Genomic DNA, 15,248 nt, shown 5'->3' on the forward strand with positions numbered 1-15,248 from the left:
AAACCTTGGTCAGCGCTATTGAGTCCAAAATCAGCGTGTTTTCCGCTCAGCTCCCTATCTTCTGTCGGAATATGAAACAAGGTCTTCCCCTCTTCTTATATTGGTGACCGGATTCATCTGCTCAAATTACCAACTTCCCCTCCCCTCGCCGATTCGAAGCGGTACGACCTCCTTCCCTTTCTCGATCCTTTTTTCGTTCTTTATTACAGTTTTTTATTTCGTCGATCCCTCCTGTTCTGATCCATTTCTTAGGAGGTTTTCATCTTATTCGGCATGTTTATGATTGATTCATATTTTTTTCCCATCATTTTTGATTCAATCAGGCAATTTTTCTAAGTTTTATGGTGATACGATTTACTCTTTTAATGGTTGGGTGCCTCCTATTTACGGTTTGTATGCATCGATCTGCATCAGTGCTTCATATCTTTGAAACGATCTGAACCTAACAAATGATTTTGAGCTTCCTTTGATACCTTTTCACACCATATTTCGGTCATTTTGTTTTTTTTTTTAACCTTGAGGTTATTGATTTCAGTTCTGCTCAGCTAGCTCTTTAAATTCGCCATTTTCCACAAAATATATAATAATCCATATGTCTAATTACTGAGATTTGGATTAATTACGATTTGAAAGTTTTATGTGGTTGCTATCGCGATAACCTTTGGGAGATGCCATGTATTTCTGGTTGGTTTTCTTTTTCTTTTTTCTTTTATTTTTTTCATTGTCTTGGTAACACCTTATGTATTATGGCTGTAGTGCAACTATGGCCCGGTATAGGATATTTAACATTGTTTGGACAGTCAATTGGCTAAAATAACAATCAATGCTTTAAATTATATTGTTCTTGCATTCTTAGTGGCTGTTATTAGCTATATAATTTCTGGATCTCCAATTGAAAGTTGGGAACTAATGCTGTTAGGAGAAGCAAGTTTATAGTCTAATGTGAAGTGGTGATTCTTATGCAGGTTTTACAGATACATATTATCTTTTACCATTCACTATTTGCTACTATGTGAGTATGATGTTATACTTTTGGTTTTGTTTTATTATTTGCGAATTCCAACTATTACTTTCTTCTTGGAAAAAAGGAAAAAAATTTCTTTGGATGTCTGTTTTATCATTTTCCATGTTTGCACCTTTTAAGGTTTAATCCATGGTAGTTATTCTCGTTATAGATAGGACAGAAACAAAACAAGATATACCGAAATGCCTATATGATATTTAGAAGCTTACATTGTTCAGTATATAACAGAAGATTTGCAAGCCATCCCAATCTGCTACAGGTTTCAATGCTAGGAATTCTTTGGTTAAGTTCATCAACCCAAAATCTAATGCGTCTTTGTTTGGTTACATATAATTGATCATTTCTCTTCCCAGATTGCTCTCCATGTTTTTAAGGAGAATGCCATTTCTAATTCCTCTACCATTAAATTGAGAATGCCATTTCTAATTCCTCTACCATTAAATTGAAATCAAGTCTAAAAGAACAGGCATTAAATTTTTCATAGTTTGTAATGGGACCATTGCCCGAGAGGTTGAGAAGTACAAGACGATAAAGATACAATTTCGTCTCCTCATTTTACTTATTAGAAAGGAAAAATTGAGTGCTTCATATTTGTTCAAATAGAAAGGTGAAAACTGGTGCATGTAATTTATGTGGATGAGAGCAATATGCACTGTGGAAAGCTAAAGGCACTACTGAAGGAAGATGGAGACTTCAATAGAGTCTCATGCTTTTGGGAAGCTTCAATCATAGTATAGAATATTTATTTTTATCAGTACTACTGAACCAGCATCCTAGTGTAGTGGTCTCTTTACTGGAGATTGAACATTGAGCCAACCTTCTACTGTGCATACACCTTAGCTCCTCTTCTTAAGATTTCACCCATCCAATTGTATCCTCCTGCTTTAAGCACTATCCGTTGCTACCAGGTCTAGATGGATGAAAACGGATATGCCTTCTCGACATGCACACATATAATCTTGAATTAATGGTGTTGATCATGCACAAACTTGGAAGAGAATATGACACTTCATCATATCTTGTTCATAAATGAAAGGCATATCCATCCTTAGTGGATGTCCATATATCAAGGAAAGAGCATGGCATGACCTTCATTTATTCATTTGATATGTTTTTAAACTTATGTTTGTGTCAACTTGAGCTTGTTTTGGTGCTCTTGGCACAATCAAATACATAAAATTGTTAAAAAGAAACATTGAACGTGTTATAAGGGGAAAGAAAAGAAGAAGCTAACTGGAGATGTGAAGTGAATAATCTAAATTTCTCAAGATACTTGAAATAATTTGATCAAAGATGCAGTTTATTTTGAACTTGGGGAAAAAGCTGTTCCATAAATTGAATTTCTTTGCTCGTAAGTTTGATGAAACTTTAGAATCATCCTTCAATTGTAAACTTAAGCAACGGATGAGGGCAGCGTATGCCGAACCGGCCCGTACCGGCCGGTACGGGCCGGTACAAACCGGTCCGGCCAGCTACCGGTACGGCGGAGCCGTGGAAACCGGTACAGGCCGGTTCCTTGCCGGAGACGAAGAAGGCGAGGAGAAAAAGAGGGAGCACGGGGAAGAGAGGGAGGGAGCCCACCTTCCGCTGCCATCGGAGAGCCGCGGAGGGGCGTCGGAGGCCGGTGGGGGGCGGCGGAGCCGGGCGGGGGACGGGGGAGCCCGCGGGGGCGCTGCGGAGGCCGTGGCCGCGGCCGCGTCACTGTTTCGAAAGAAACAGGGGACGCGGCCGCGTTTTTTAATTTGGGGATTTTAAGTGAAGTCGGCAAATCGGTTGCCGACTTCACTTAAAATTCCCAAATTAAAAAACGCGGCCGCGGCCTCCACAGCGCCCCCACGGGCTCCGCCGCCCTCCGCCGGCCTCCGCCGCCCCCCACCGGCCTCCGACGCCCCTCCGCGGCTCTCCGATGGCGGCCGAAGATGGGCTCTCTCCCTCTCTTCCCCGCGCTCTCTCTGGTTCTCTTCTTCTTCTCCGGTTCCGGCGGGGAAGAGCTTCCCGGTTCGTACCGCCCGGAGCACGGTACGAACCGGCCCGTACCGGTATGATCGACTTTGCTCATGATTCTTAACCTTTTCTCTCTTTTTGTTAAGGGGTGGAGGAGAAAACAAATTCCTGTTACTCCTTTATAGTGCATTGAACTCTCTAATTAGTATATTCTAGTGATAAACATCCTCTTTTATGTACAACCTTTTTGTTGTATCTTGTATTTGGGGGCAAAGGTTAAATGGTGAGCCTCACCCATATTAAGTCAATTTTATACTATATTTTAGTATTTGTATGCATGTTATAATCATTTTTTTGCTCAAATTCAGGGCAGATGAGGAACCTATTGATCAGAAGAAATACCTTGAGGAATCTTGCAAGCCAAAGTGCGTAAGGCCCTTACGTGCATATCAGGTACCGAAAAAATAATAAATGGAAGAAAGCTCCCAAGTCCACCTACCTTTTCTCTTATCATGCAATTATTGGTATTTAAACCTTGACTTGGTAACAAGTGCAATCACATGAATTAATACTGCTTTAGGAACTATTCCAATGTATGATACTCTTGGAATGCTAGTGTTTTCAGCATAAATTTCTTGAATCCTGATGAAGTGATTTCTGCATCTAACATTTAACTTTTAGTTTTGTAGTATTGTGCTATTGGACAATTTAGTTGTTCACAGTTACCATTTCTTTAGTCCTTACTTCTTAAGTAACAAACCAAATTGCAACTATAGAGAGCATTTTTTTTTTAAAATATATTTTAACCATTTGTTCTTACTAAGGGTTGTTTGCTTCTATCAGTGTTATATACTTTTTCATTTCTACTTCTTCTTCTATTTATAAAATCTTTAGGTACTTGATTCTTCCTACCTGACCTATCAAACTGAACCTGTGCTTCCCTTTTTATTAGGCCTACTTAAGTTTTTCTTTCCCATGTCCATCGTATCTTAGTTGATTCTTCTCTATTTTGTTCTGAATCAATTCAATCCTACACTTCTTCAAATTTAACCCTATATTCCATGGTCTTCAGAAAATCCACCTTTTTGTTCTTCAAAGATGCTCATCTTTTTTGTCCATTTTGTTCCTCACCATATTGACTAGTACGACATTACTGCATAATATTTTTTCATAGTCCCAAGGATTTGTGGTGATCATACATATCTGAGGGACCATTCCAACTTGTGATAATGATATTAGAATATATGTTGTTCTTCTTTGTAATATTTCTGAGATGGCTAAAAGGTTTACTAGGTTATCTTTTGTCCATCAATTCTGATGAAGTCCCAATCCTGTACTATTACCACTTCTAAAAATTTCTCCATGATAATTTAGTTTTCAACCTTGTTATAACAGTAATAATGATCATAATATCATCTTTTGATAGCAGACACAATGACCCTTTATACTTATATCAGTAGTAAAAATTCTTGTCTTGATGGTATTGGCATATCCAACTGGTATCATACCATTTTGATGACAGAATTGTAACCAAGATGCCTCCGGGACTAGATTGCGCATGAACTGGGTTGTCCTGTTTGGTACTAGTTGGGTTGCTTGCTACCAGCTGGGACAATCAGGTGTGGTGCACAATAAAAATAGAGCTTCTATTGGCTCTCTTTTGTCCATGGTCTAGTCATGATTCAGTCACAAGATGTAACTTAGAGAGGAAGAGAGAGAGAGGAGAGAAACAAGTGGGAGAGAAGAAAATTATTCATCAATAAGTTATTAAAAACTTGCAAGAAAGGTTTCCCACTGCTTTACCTATTTAAAAGGCTCACAAAGCCTATTTAAGAGGCTAAAAAGATTTTAATGATCATTAAAACCAAAGGAGAACCTTAGACAATAAATGATTCGGAGGTAACTTGGAAAAGTATCTTGGTGCTTGCCTGCCCTGAATGCTGGGATGGGAACATCTTGAAATCGTAATGACCGGGGACCAGATCGAGACCGGTGCCAGTAGGGTATTAAATCCTTGATCAGCAGTTAATTGGGCAATGTCAAATTCAAAGCAAAAGGGCTCAAAGTGAACCCTTCATGCAGGCTCAATGCTGACCCTTCGATGGCTGTTTATGTGTAGGGAAAATTATACTCATGACATTTTTATGAAAGTTACAAGTGGCTTCTCAAAGGGTGATTTCCATGATAGTTTATGTTATAGCTCTTTATGTTCATTTGTGTCTTCTTTCTATCTTTGCCATTCAATTTTACATAACGTTTCAAGATTCTACTGCCTACTGTGCTATATCAACTCAAAGCCACCGATTCTGCTAATTTTCATGTCTCCACAAAGCAACAGCAGGTGGCAAGGACTTGAGCATCAATTTAGGTTAAGGACTGCATATGCTGAATAAGATAGAGCTTAAATCCAGAAGATAACAACTATTTCAGTCTCTTTAAAGTGGATATTACGAATAAAAGAAGATCTGAAATTCAGCAGCTAGAAATAAGTTGTTAGAAAATTTGAAGAAGTACCCAGTCATGAAGGATGCTTGTTTGACACTAACTAGTTACATCCTTCAATCCATGGTGGAGTTAGGCTAATTGGTTATGGAGTAAAATATACATTTTAAGGCTTACTAGCTTTGCAGTGGAGAATTATATGCAACATGGCTTCTTTGGACAAAAGCTACTCCCATGATAGAAAGTAGTTGTAGCCCAATTGCCCAAAGCAGGAGTTTAAATCTTGGCACAGGGCTCCCTTCCAGGTTGCACCTCGGATGGTACAATCAGGATGGACAGAATCAATCAGTAAGAACAAGAACAAAATGGAGAAATTAAAAAAAGTTTGCATCCCAGTCCATCCTGACTGTCCCAGTGCATTCCAAGTGTCAAGTAGCAACTGGGGCAGTCCGGATGTCCCAATTCGAGAGAAAACTTGCTTCTGGTACGCATCCCGACCTCTTTTCTTGTCAGAACAGTAACTGAAGATATTGTCCTATTCCCGAGGCCTAAATCTTTGGCTCAAAGTCATTATTAAAGGCTACCCTTGCTTAAAAGATTGGGAAGGGAGTGTGTGTCTTGAGGGCTATGATCTACAAATTTTAGTCTGATTGATTAACCTAGATTTTGGCAGTTTCAGATATTGCTCCAGTTTGAAAGCCCAATTAGTGAGCATCAAAGATAGCATGTTCATGAAGAGATCAAGTTTCTTACATGGTTCAAAAGATTCAAGGTTGGTTGATTTTATATGAATCAACAAACACTTAGTGTCTGTCTGTTTTGAGAAATTATTCTTTTTTGAAGTGTTGGTTTCTTGTGTGTGTCTGTATGCTTTCAAGCCTCATGTAACTTAGTTGTCAATACCTATGTCATGATTCATGATACATAGGGTTAAAGAACCCCTCCAATGAAGTTTCTTTAATGCCGATTAGAAAGTACAACATATGATAAGTGCTTAGAAATGATATTATGGAACTTCAAAGAGGGTGGAGTAAGGAGTTTAAACTTTTCTAAAGGTGTTTTCAAGTTTAAGTAGATTTATGTATATCCAGGTAAAAACTTTATAGGGTGTAAATTTATGCTTGCAAGTGTGCTAGACTATGTTCCTAATGCCATATTGAATCTAGGGGTAATACTTCCTATGTAGTATGCAATAAGAAGAGGGTAATGGAAGTTTTTTTTAGTTATTCTTTTTTACTTTTAGTTGAAACCTAATATCTTACAAATTGCCAAAGCTTATTCCATCTCAAAGCTCAAATAAAAATTAAGAAGACATATAGGACAAGTAATTGAGACATTGTTGCTGGTATTTGGAGGTAATGGATATTGGTAGACTATTAAAATTTAAAAGGATCCAAGTTAATTTCATTTTAAAGAGCTAATACTTACTTTTTTTTTGTTTAGAAGCAAAAAAAATTCAGATCACTATTATTTCATAGACCGGCAGATAATTTCCATGCCTATAATGAAAATAAAATGTTGCACTCCCGATATGAGAAAGGGGTGGAAGAGTTGGAATTTTAATAGAGCCTATAAAAGTTATTTATTTTTATGATAGAGGTCAGTCCGTCAGTGGTGCTTCAGGGTGTTGATTTTTGTGATAGAGGTTAGCGGTTGAGACTTGTCCATAAGGTTGATTTAGATATAGTATATGGGTTCATTTGCAATCCCCTTGATAAGTTGCGATATGGTTGGGAGAGGTTATCTTTCTTAATCTATTGAGTAGGAGTGATTTTGACACAATCATGATTACTTCTGCTTCTAATTTGGGATGATATAGGACACAATTAAGGATAGCACTAGTTTGATTGGTCTGGGGTTTTGGATTTAGGTGCCCAGATAGGTAGATGTCCTGAAAAGCCTCTATGGGTTTTAGGTAAGTGACGTTTGAAGGTTAGGTTTGGAGGAGAAACATGACATTCTTTCTTAGAAGTACTTTCTAAGTTACATAGGTTACCCAAGTTGAGTCTTACCTCATATGGGTAGTTTTAGTTGAGTGGTTATTAGTATTTTGATTCTTTGTGATTAAACATTAGATGAGTGAGAAACTATATCCTAAATCAAAAAGTTAAAAATGAGACATGGGAAAGTTTATAATGTAGACGAGCTTCTTTGAACTTGATTATATTCTACAGTGGGTTCACTGAACTGGTATTGGAGGTCGTGGCCGACGATCGGTTTAGTACGATACCAAGCATACCGAATTTGGGAGAGGGAGGGGGAGAGGAAGAGAGAGGGAGGGAGAGGGAAGAGTGAAAGGAGAGGTAGGGAGAGGCAGGGAGAGATAAAGAGGGGGAGAGAGAGATCGAAGGCCGTCGATAGGGAGCTCCGAGAGCCTTGGATTTGGCGATGGACTGAGAGAGGGGGGAGAGAGGTCAAAGGTTGTCGACAGAGAGCTTCGTGAGTCTTGGATCTGGCAACAGATTGAGATAGAGAGGGTGGAGAGGGAGAGGGAGAGGGAGAGAGACTTAGTTTGGGGCCTCATCGTCATCGCCGTCGTACAGAAACAACGTCGACTCACTGGGGCAGAGGCAGCTGGGTTTAGAGTTTGAAATCATTCGAGCTTCGAACGGAGGGGGGGGCGTTGTTTATATCCCAAACCAAATCAACGGACCTTGCTGGTAACCGATCAGTCTAGTTTGCTCTGAACTGTCTGGTTTGGCATGGTTCGGTTAACCATGTTCTACACTAAAATGAATAGAATTAATACTAATAACCAAGCAAGGTAGGTTGATTTGAGAGGAGCAAGGCAACATTCTTTTTTGTGGTGATACTTTCTAGGTTGCATAGAGCTGCTCAAGTTTTCTGTTTTAGGAGCAATTTTACTTGAGAGGGTTGTTTGACAATGTGAGCCTTCCTGATGTCAGTTTTACAAGTTGAAGATGTACACTAGGTTTTTATGAACTGCAAATTTCTAATGTTCCAAATGTTAAGGTTAATAAAAGAGTGGGCAGGTTTGAGAATTTATTGGAGCCTCTTGGGATGCATGTGAAAATCTATATTTCAAAGAACAAAGTTAATACTAAAGATGAGGCAAGTCTTCGGAAGTTACACTAGTTTTCTTGATTTGTATCATAAGGAATAAATTTATTCAGAAGGAGAAGACTAGCAAGCTCTTGCATTATCTAGCTGTTATGTTGCCTCCATCGCATATATCCTAGTTTACTAGGCTCCTTTTGAGGACTGGATTGCTCTTGGTAGTTTCTTACATAATATGGACTGTTTCTTAAAGTGATCATACTTAAATGTTAAATCCATCGCTTTCATTATTGATTTGCCACCCACTATTTGTTTCTAACATGGCAATAAGGGATTGCTTGCTCAGAGCTACACTGCTAGGGTCTTTTATCTCTTATGCCATTGAGTTATTTAAATATGTGGTGCATTCACCTTTGAGATTTGCACTTGTTGAGTTGGGGTGCTTTCTTATTCTTTGATTGGTTGTACAACTAATTATATCATACTTGCAATCTTTTTGATAATCTATAAAGAAAAAGGATTTGCCAGACTTTTGAAGAAAGGTGGCAGCTGGCTGCTTTAGGAATCCTGGTCCATTTGCTTGGGGCTTACTGATCAGCAGAAATCTGTATTTTAGATTAGATTTTAGATCCATATTTCTAACCTCTTTAAGTCTTCTTTGTGCTGTTAGCACCAAACAGTCCCATTATTTGTTCTTTAAAATCAAGACTGTGCTATAGACAACAATATTGTAGCACAAGAAAGGGGGAAAATTGGGTCAAAGGGAACAAAATAGAAAATAAAATATGAGAATGGAAGAGGAGGAATGGAAAGAAAAATGAAAGCCTGGAATTAAAGCCTGTTTAGTTGCTTGCATGGTATGCAAAACCATTCCTAACTATCTGGTTTAGGGTATACCAAACTGAAGTGATGGAGAACTAGGATGGTTTGGGGTTTCAAAGTGGAACAGACTGCAAATCGGGCTGTATCAGGCTGAACTGCGCAGTTTCGCATGGTTTTGGGCTGTACTAATATGGTTTGCCTGGGCCAAACCGCTATAGGTTATAAAAATCCCTTAATTGTTTGTATTCGGCGTTTGTGATTTCTCTCTCACCTTGCCTATCTGTTCGTGATTTCTGTCCTGCCTCACTTCTCTCTCTTCAATCTTCCGCAGCCGTTGCCACTGATTGCCCTTGACCACCATCGGCAATTGTCCTCAACCACTACTGTCGATCGTCCTTGATTGTTGCTATTGATCTCACTTCTGCCCCCCTCTCTCCTTGCTGGTCACTCACATGGCATCTTCCATCATGTTTGCCATGAGCTCGGGTATGCCATCCCTCCCCCCGCTCTCTCTCTCTATTTAGGGTACCGGCACCTTATTGGTGTTTCGAGTGTTAGTACAATATCGTACCTGACTAGTAGGGAACTTGTACCGGTTTTGGATACCTTAGTTGCTCACAACTGGGATTCATTTGACCCGATAGATGATATATATATATATATATATATATATATATATATATATATATATATATATATATATATATATATATATATATATATATATATATATATATATATGAGTAAATAGCAGCAAAATTGATGTAGCTTCTTAGGATTCAAGAAGCTACAAGGATTAAAACCAGCAGAAATTTGGTTCACATCAAATTCTAGATTTATATTTTCAAACCACCTAAAGGCTTCTTTCTGCTGTTAGCACAAAGCAATTCTAGGATGCGCACTTTGGGTGTTTGGTTGGCCCGAAGTGGAGTTGAAGTGAGTTCCTGCATTGCCCAGTTTGGGGAGAAATGGCCCAAAGGGGCTTCGGCTTAGAGGGAGCTGAAGCACACTTTAGCAAAGTGGGCACCGGTTCAACTCACTCACATCAATCGAAACGGGCCCTTAAAAGGAACTCTGTGTAGGGACGCTACTCTACTTTCCTTCAGCCACATACATTTCCCCCCTCCCTTTTTGTGCTGGAATATACATATCCCTTTTAATAACCTCTGCTGGCCACCTTTCCTAGCTCTTCTAGGATTCCCATATAGGCAATTTTGATGTAAAACTAACTGCCCTATTTCATCTTTATTTTGAGATCCGAAACCACCACTAATTGGCCATGGTTACAGTTCCCAGTACTGTAGCATGAATAGTACCATGAACCGTACCTTGAACAGTACCCTACGATATATTGACCATTAAAACAAAAACTAGCAACTGTACCAAAAAAAACAACAAAAACTAGCAACTAAAAGAAAACTGGGAAAAAGCCAATACTTTGAAAATAAACTAAAATTCTAGCAACTTGAAGCTTCAGAACTTTTGCATCAAAAATGTTTTCTTGGTAGTGTTACTTGTGGTGACTTGCAAAGCAAGGTAGATGGGTGCTAGATCAGTCAGGTTCTATTACTAGTTTGTTTCTTGGTACTTGACCACTATGTTTTTCAATTTCTTGGCTTTCTTTTGTTGATTTCAACTGTTTTGTCTCGTTGTTTGATATATGATGTTTTCCCCTTTTTCTTTTTATATCCTAGACTTTTTTATTTCAATGATACTGATCCAAAGGGAAAAGGGACCAAGATAAAATTGTTATTGGATGAAAGAAAGACGTCACTTTTGGGGGGTCATTCGCAATGTCTACAAGACAACAACCTATGTTACATGTTCGGTGGCAATGTTATGGGGTACTAAAGTATATGGATTATGGTGTACGACAAATATAATTGTTTGAAGAAAGTAATTGAGATTATAGATTATAAGTATTCCATTAACCATTCATCAAAATATCTTGTTGGAAATTCTTTCACCATCATTCCTGAAGTCTTTGTTACTGTGACCTCAAACGATAGGATTGTAGATCTTTGTTGACTTGTTAATTTTTTCTCCTTTTCCCAGCTATTGCACTTAATGTTTCAGTAGCTTTTGTAAAATTTTAATATTTTTTGAGATGATGTTCTATTATAAAAGCTTATAATCGCTATGATCATATTATTTGGTGATGTGATCGGTATTAGGTTTCTTGATATGTGAAATTTTGTAGAAGGTTCTTTAGCATGTGTCATATAGATAGCTGATTTAGAAGGAATGAGTATTTCATTGATATTTGTGGTTCCATCAACCACTAAGTATTATGAAATAGGTATTTTATTTTATTTGTTGATACAGCTACCCAATAGTGATGGCTTGAAGTTTTATCGTCATAAATTTATAGTAATGCATTGTTTTGCTAAAGAAATCTAAACATATAGTTACGTTATATCTGCAAAATAACAACCTTGGCCATTATAATGCCACCATAACTATACAACCATAAATTTGTCGTAATTCATTATTTTGCTAAAGAAGTCAAAACATATAGTTTATATCACATCTACTTTGTCACAACCTTGGCCATTATAATGCCACCATAGTTATACAACCACGGTGGCCTAAACCATTATTGACCGTCATGATCTTATTACATAATGCCATTTGGCCAAAACTTCTGAAAACATTATTATCTATATTATTCATTTATTAGTCTGTGATGATTATTGTTAGTTATTGTTAAAAAAGAGCTAAGTAATATTGTTTTGTATTTAAAATAGTAAAATTTATGTGCATATGACTACTACAAGATAATGTTCTAATGATTGTTTATATACCACAATCATATCTGTCATCCATTGCTGTTCACAGTAGTCATATTCGTGTCCTTAACTATTGCAGCTGTTTGGCACTTCAACATTTTAACTCTAGGCATCATCTAACATTGTAGTCTAATTTCATAGTATATAACCTTTTTGCATTGTTGTCAATGTACTTGTATCTACTCCTTGGCAGTACAAGGGGAACTAGTTTGGGCAGATGCTACCCAATTTGCTTGAACTGACCCTGGATCAAGTGGTTTGGGTGGACTGAGGTTGGTTCACCCTGAATCGAGCTTTAGTAGGCCTCAAACAGTGCCATACCATTTGATACCACTCAGAATGTTGAATGGAACAGCCTCTTTTGCAATTATTCTCCATTTCAAGGTGGGAATGAATTGAGGGAAGAGGGGAAGATTGCCCTATGGGATTGAAGCTTGGTTTGTTTTTTTGGAGCTAGAAAATTTTTCTAACTAGATAAATCTTTTTCTGCCTTTTTTCTTAGGGCTAGATAATTACTCTAACTAGGTAAATGTTCCTGCCCTTAAGTTAGAGGGAAGTTTGTGAATTGAAAAAATAATTGTAGAGATTTTGTCAAATGAAAATTAAACATTTTTTGACCATCAGATTCATGCATTAGGGCATCAATCTACAATCAGATTTTTTTTTTTTTTTTTTTGTGGTTTTGGGATGAACCATAAAACATACATCAAAAATTGCATAAATTCAATACCCTTTTGTTGGCATGATACTCAATAGAGCATGTGTCATATCCATCCTTGGTCAGTATTCTCTCATACATCAATATTCTGAAGCTTGGTGCTCGACATCTTGCATGAGTCATAAATGAAACACTCTTGTTTCACTAATATACAATATTTTGAGAGGATACCGGCGAACATTTTAGTAGTTGGTACTCGATAAAAATGCATTATCATATCAAATTCATATCTATAGGCCATTTTATGTTTGTACATCTTACTTCTGTGCACATATATGATGGTAGGTATTAGATAAGTAGGTTGTTATCAAAATAATCAAATCTTACATTTTAATTTGAAGTGATTTGTGGTATTTTTTTAAAAATGTACATCACTATATTGGTTTAACCAAAAAGAAAATAGTTCTATTGGTTTCTAAAAGATTTTTTAAATTTTAACAGTTTCAAGCCTTCAGCCAGAAAACACCAAAAACCATCCATTAATTATGTGAATATTTTTTTTTGTTTTTTGTTTTTTCCCCCTTGATTTCTTCCTAATCGCTCCTATTTGTTCTAAGCTGACATTTCAAAACTCGAGCACTGAAAGCAAAACATGAAGGGCTTAACCAAAATACAAACTGTAACAGTTTTTGCATTTGCTTGGTTATCTGCCTTGCACTTTTCTGGCGCTCTTAAGAGTGCTGATTTATCTCTGATTTATTTTGTGAATAAAATATGAATTGTTTCCAATGAAACATAAAAATAAATGGCCATTTTCATACTATCAATTAGAAAAAAAGAGTTTTTCATAATGTGTTAGTGTTATAACACAATCTGCAACCATTGCTGAGTTCTTTCAATCAGTTATTTCTTTTTGCCTTTAAATGTTTGCCATATAGGGGAATTCTTTCTACTTCATAGAACTTCTGACAGAATGAGATTGTTTCAAATTTCTGAAGGCATGCATTGAGAGAATAAAAGGAGACGAGATGGGGCATAAGCATTGCACAGGGCAATACTTTGATTATTGGTCGTGCATTGACAATTGTGTAAGTATTCTTCCCATACTGCTGTTCATTTTTTGTTACAGATCGGAGTTTTATATTTGTCATTTGAATTTGGATTTTGAAACACAGGTTGCACCAAAGCTCTTGGGCAGACTGAAGTGATCGAGGAATTTGTGGTTCAGTTAATTGTTTTCCTTAAGCTAGTTTTGATCTTTAATTTGCTCCTTGGTTGAACTGAACTACATCTGGTTGGTGCTCTTCCCAATGCATTTTTGTTCAGTGAAGATGAATTTCTAATGCCTTATCAAGAAACAACTGCACCAAACAAAAGAGAACAGCTTATATTCAAACAATCACATTCGTTGTGTTCTTCTATTGGTGCCTTGAAGAGTAGTTACAATAAAAATCATTTTACGTTGAAGCTGCATATCTGTAATGATCACTTGTTTTCAAGTAATACTGCATGGAATTAGACAGAGGCTTGGTTATGCTATGTAGCATCCATAGTGGTGCTGTCTGTAACTGGTTACTGGTTCATGATTCTCTTGCAAGGTTGAAGTCAACTCTTCCTTTGTCCTGTATTTCATGATTCTCTTGAAAAGGTGAAGTCAACTCTTCCATTGTCCTGTACATGGATGGGCTTCGTTGAAGCCAGATGTTGCATATCCATCCTGAGTTCTAATTCTAATCTCAACCACTGTCTATGTTCGACATGATGGCTTGTATGATGTATGGATTTAAGTTGCATGCTGCCAGCCCCTTAGCATGGTGGAAGCAGGCCTTATGATGTGATTTGGTTTAGCCTCTGACCTCATTGTATGGTTTCCCTTTCCATCAATTGGTTCTTAGAGCTCCTAGCAGGTCCCTCATTCCAGAGATACCCTCGGAGCTTAAAGCCAGTTTACGTAAGAAATTTGTTGAAGATTGACGCCAGGGTTCTCCTTGCATTCTTTTCATTGCACCACTTAATAAAAAAAATGATGAAATAATTAATCTGTAGAAAATTTTAATTACATGATTTTTTAAAAAATATTTGGCTTTAGTCTTAATTCTTAGTGATTTATCTTTGAAATTTACTATTAGCAAGGTGGAAGTATAAAATTTGAATGGAGAAGCATTGTATATGTATTATTGTACATCGTATATTTACATTTTCCTTCTGTGTGAATAATTGGTGACTGCAAGCTCTTAAAATATCAATCTTCTAAGCAGGTAACCAAATAATTCCGCTTGTAAATTCTACTTTGATCATGCTTTGGTTGAAAGATGGTAATTCCTTGTTCAAAATCTCAGTGTAAACCAAAGAAAAACATATCAGGAGAAATCTTGTACAAGACGAGGATTAATGGCAGTGGATATTTATCAGCGCTACAAACTAGCCACCACCGCAGAAGGTTCATCGTCCGATGGAGAAAGAGCGGAGTGACGGTTCATATTAAATGGGTGTCTTTAACAAGAAAAAAGGAAAAAAAAACTGTGCAAAAATATATCACCGCTTGCCCGCA

The 15,248-nt window shown here is 37.3% G+C and overlaps 1 protein-coding gene across 1 annotated transcript; it reads left to right on the plus strand.

Moving 5' to 3' along the window:
* The first annotated feature begins 42 nt into the window (after positions 1-42).
* LOC103719360 (cytochrome b-c1 complex subunit 6-1, mitochondrial-like) lies at positions 43-14,324 on the plus strand. Its single transcript, XM_008808564.6, has 5 exons — positions 43-161; positions 966-1,012; positions 3,337-3,421; positions 13,696-13,785; positions 13,873-14,324. Coding segments are annotated over exons 2-5 (210 nt in total). The 5' UTR covers positions 43-161; positions 966-1,010; the 3' UTR covers positions 13,906-14,324.
* The last annotated feature ends 924 nt before the right edge of the window (positions 14,325-15,248 follow it).

Source organism: Phoenix dactylifera, chromosome 8 (genome assembly GCF_051530095.1).
Source record: "Phoenix dactylifera cultivar Ajwa chromosome 8, Ajwa_hap1_PhDact_Kaust_v1.1, whole genome shotgun sequence".
Taxonomy (NCBI): domain Eukaryota; kingdom Viridiplantae; phylum Streptophyta; class Magnoliopsida; order Arecales; family Arecaceae; genus Phoenix; species Phoenix dactylifera.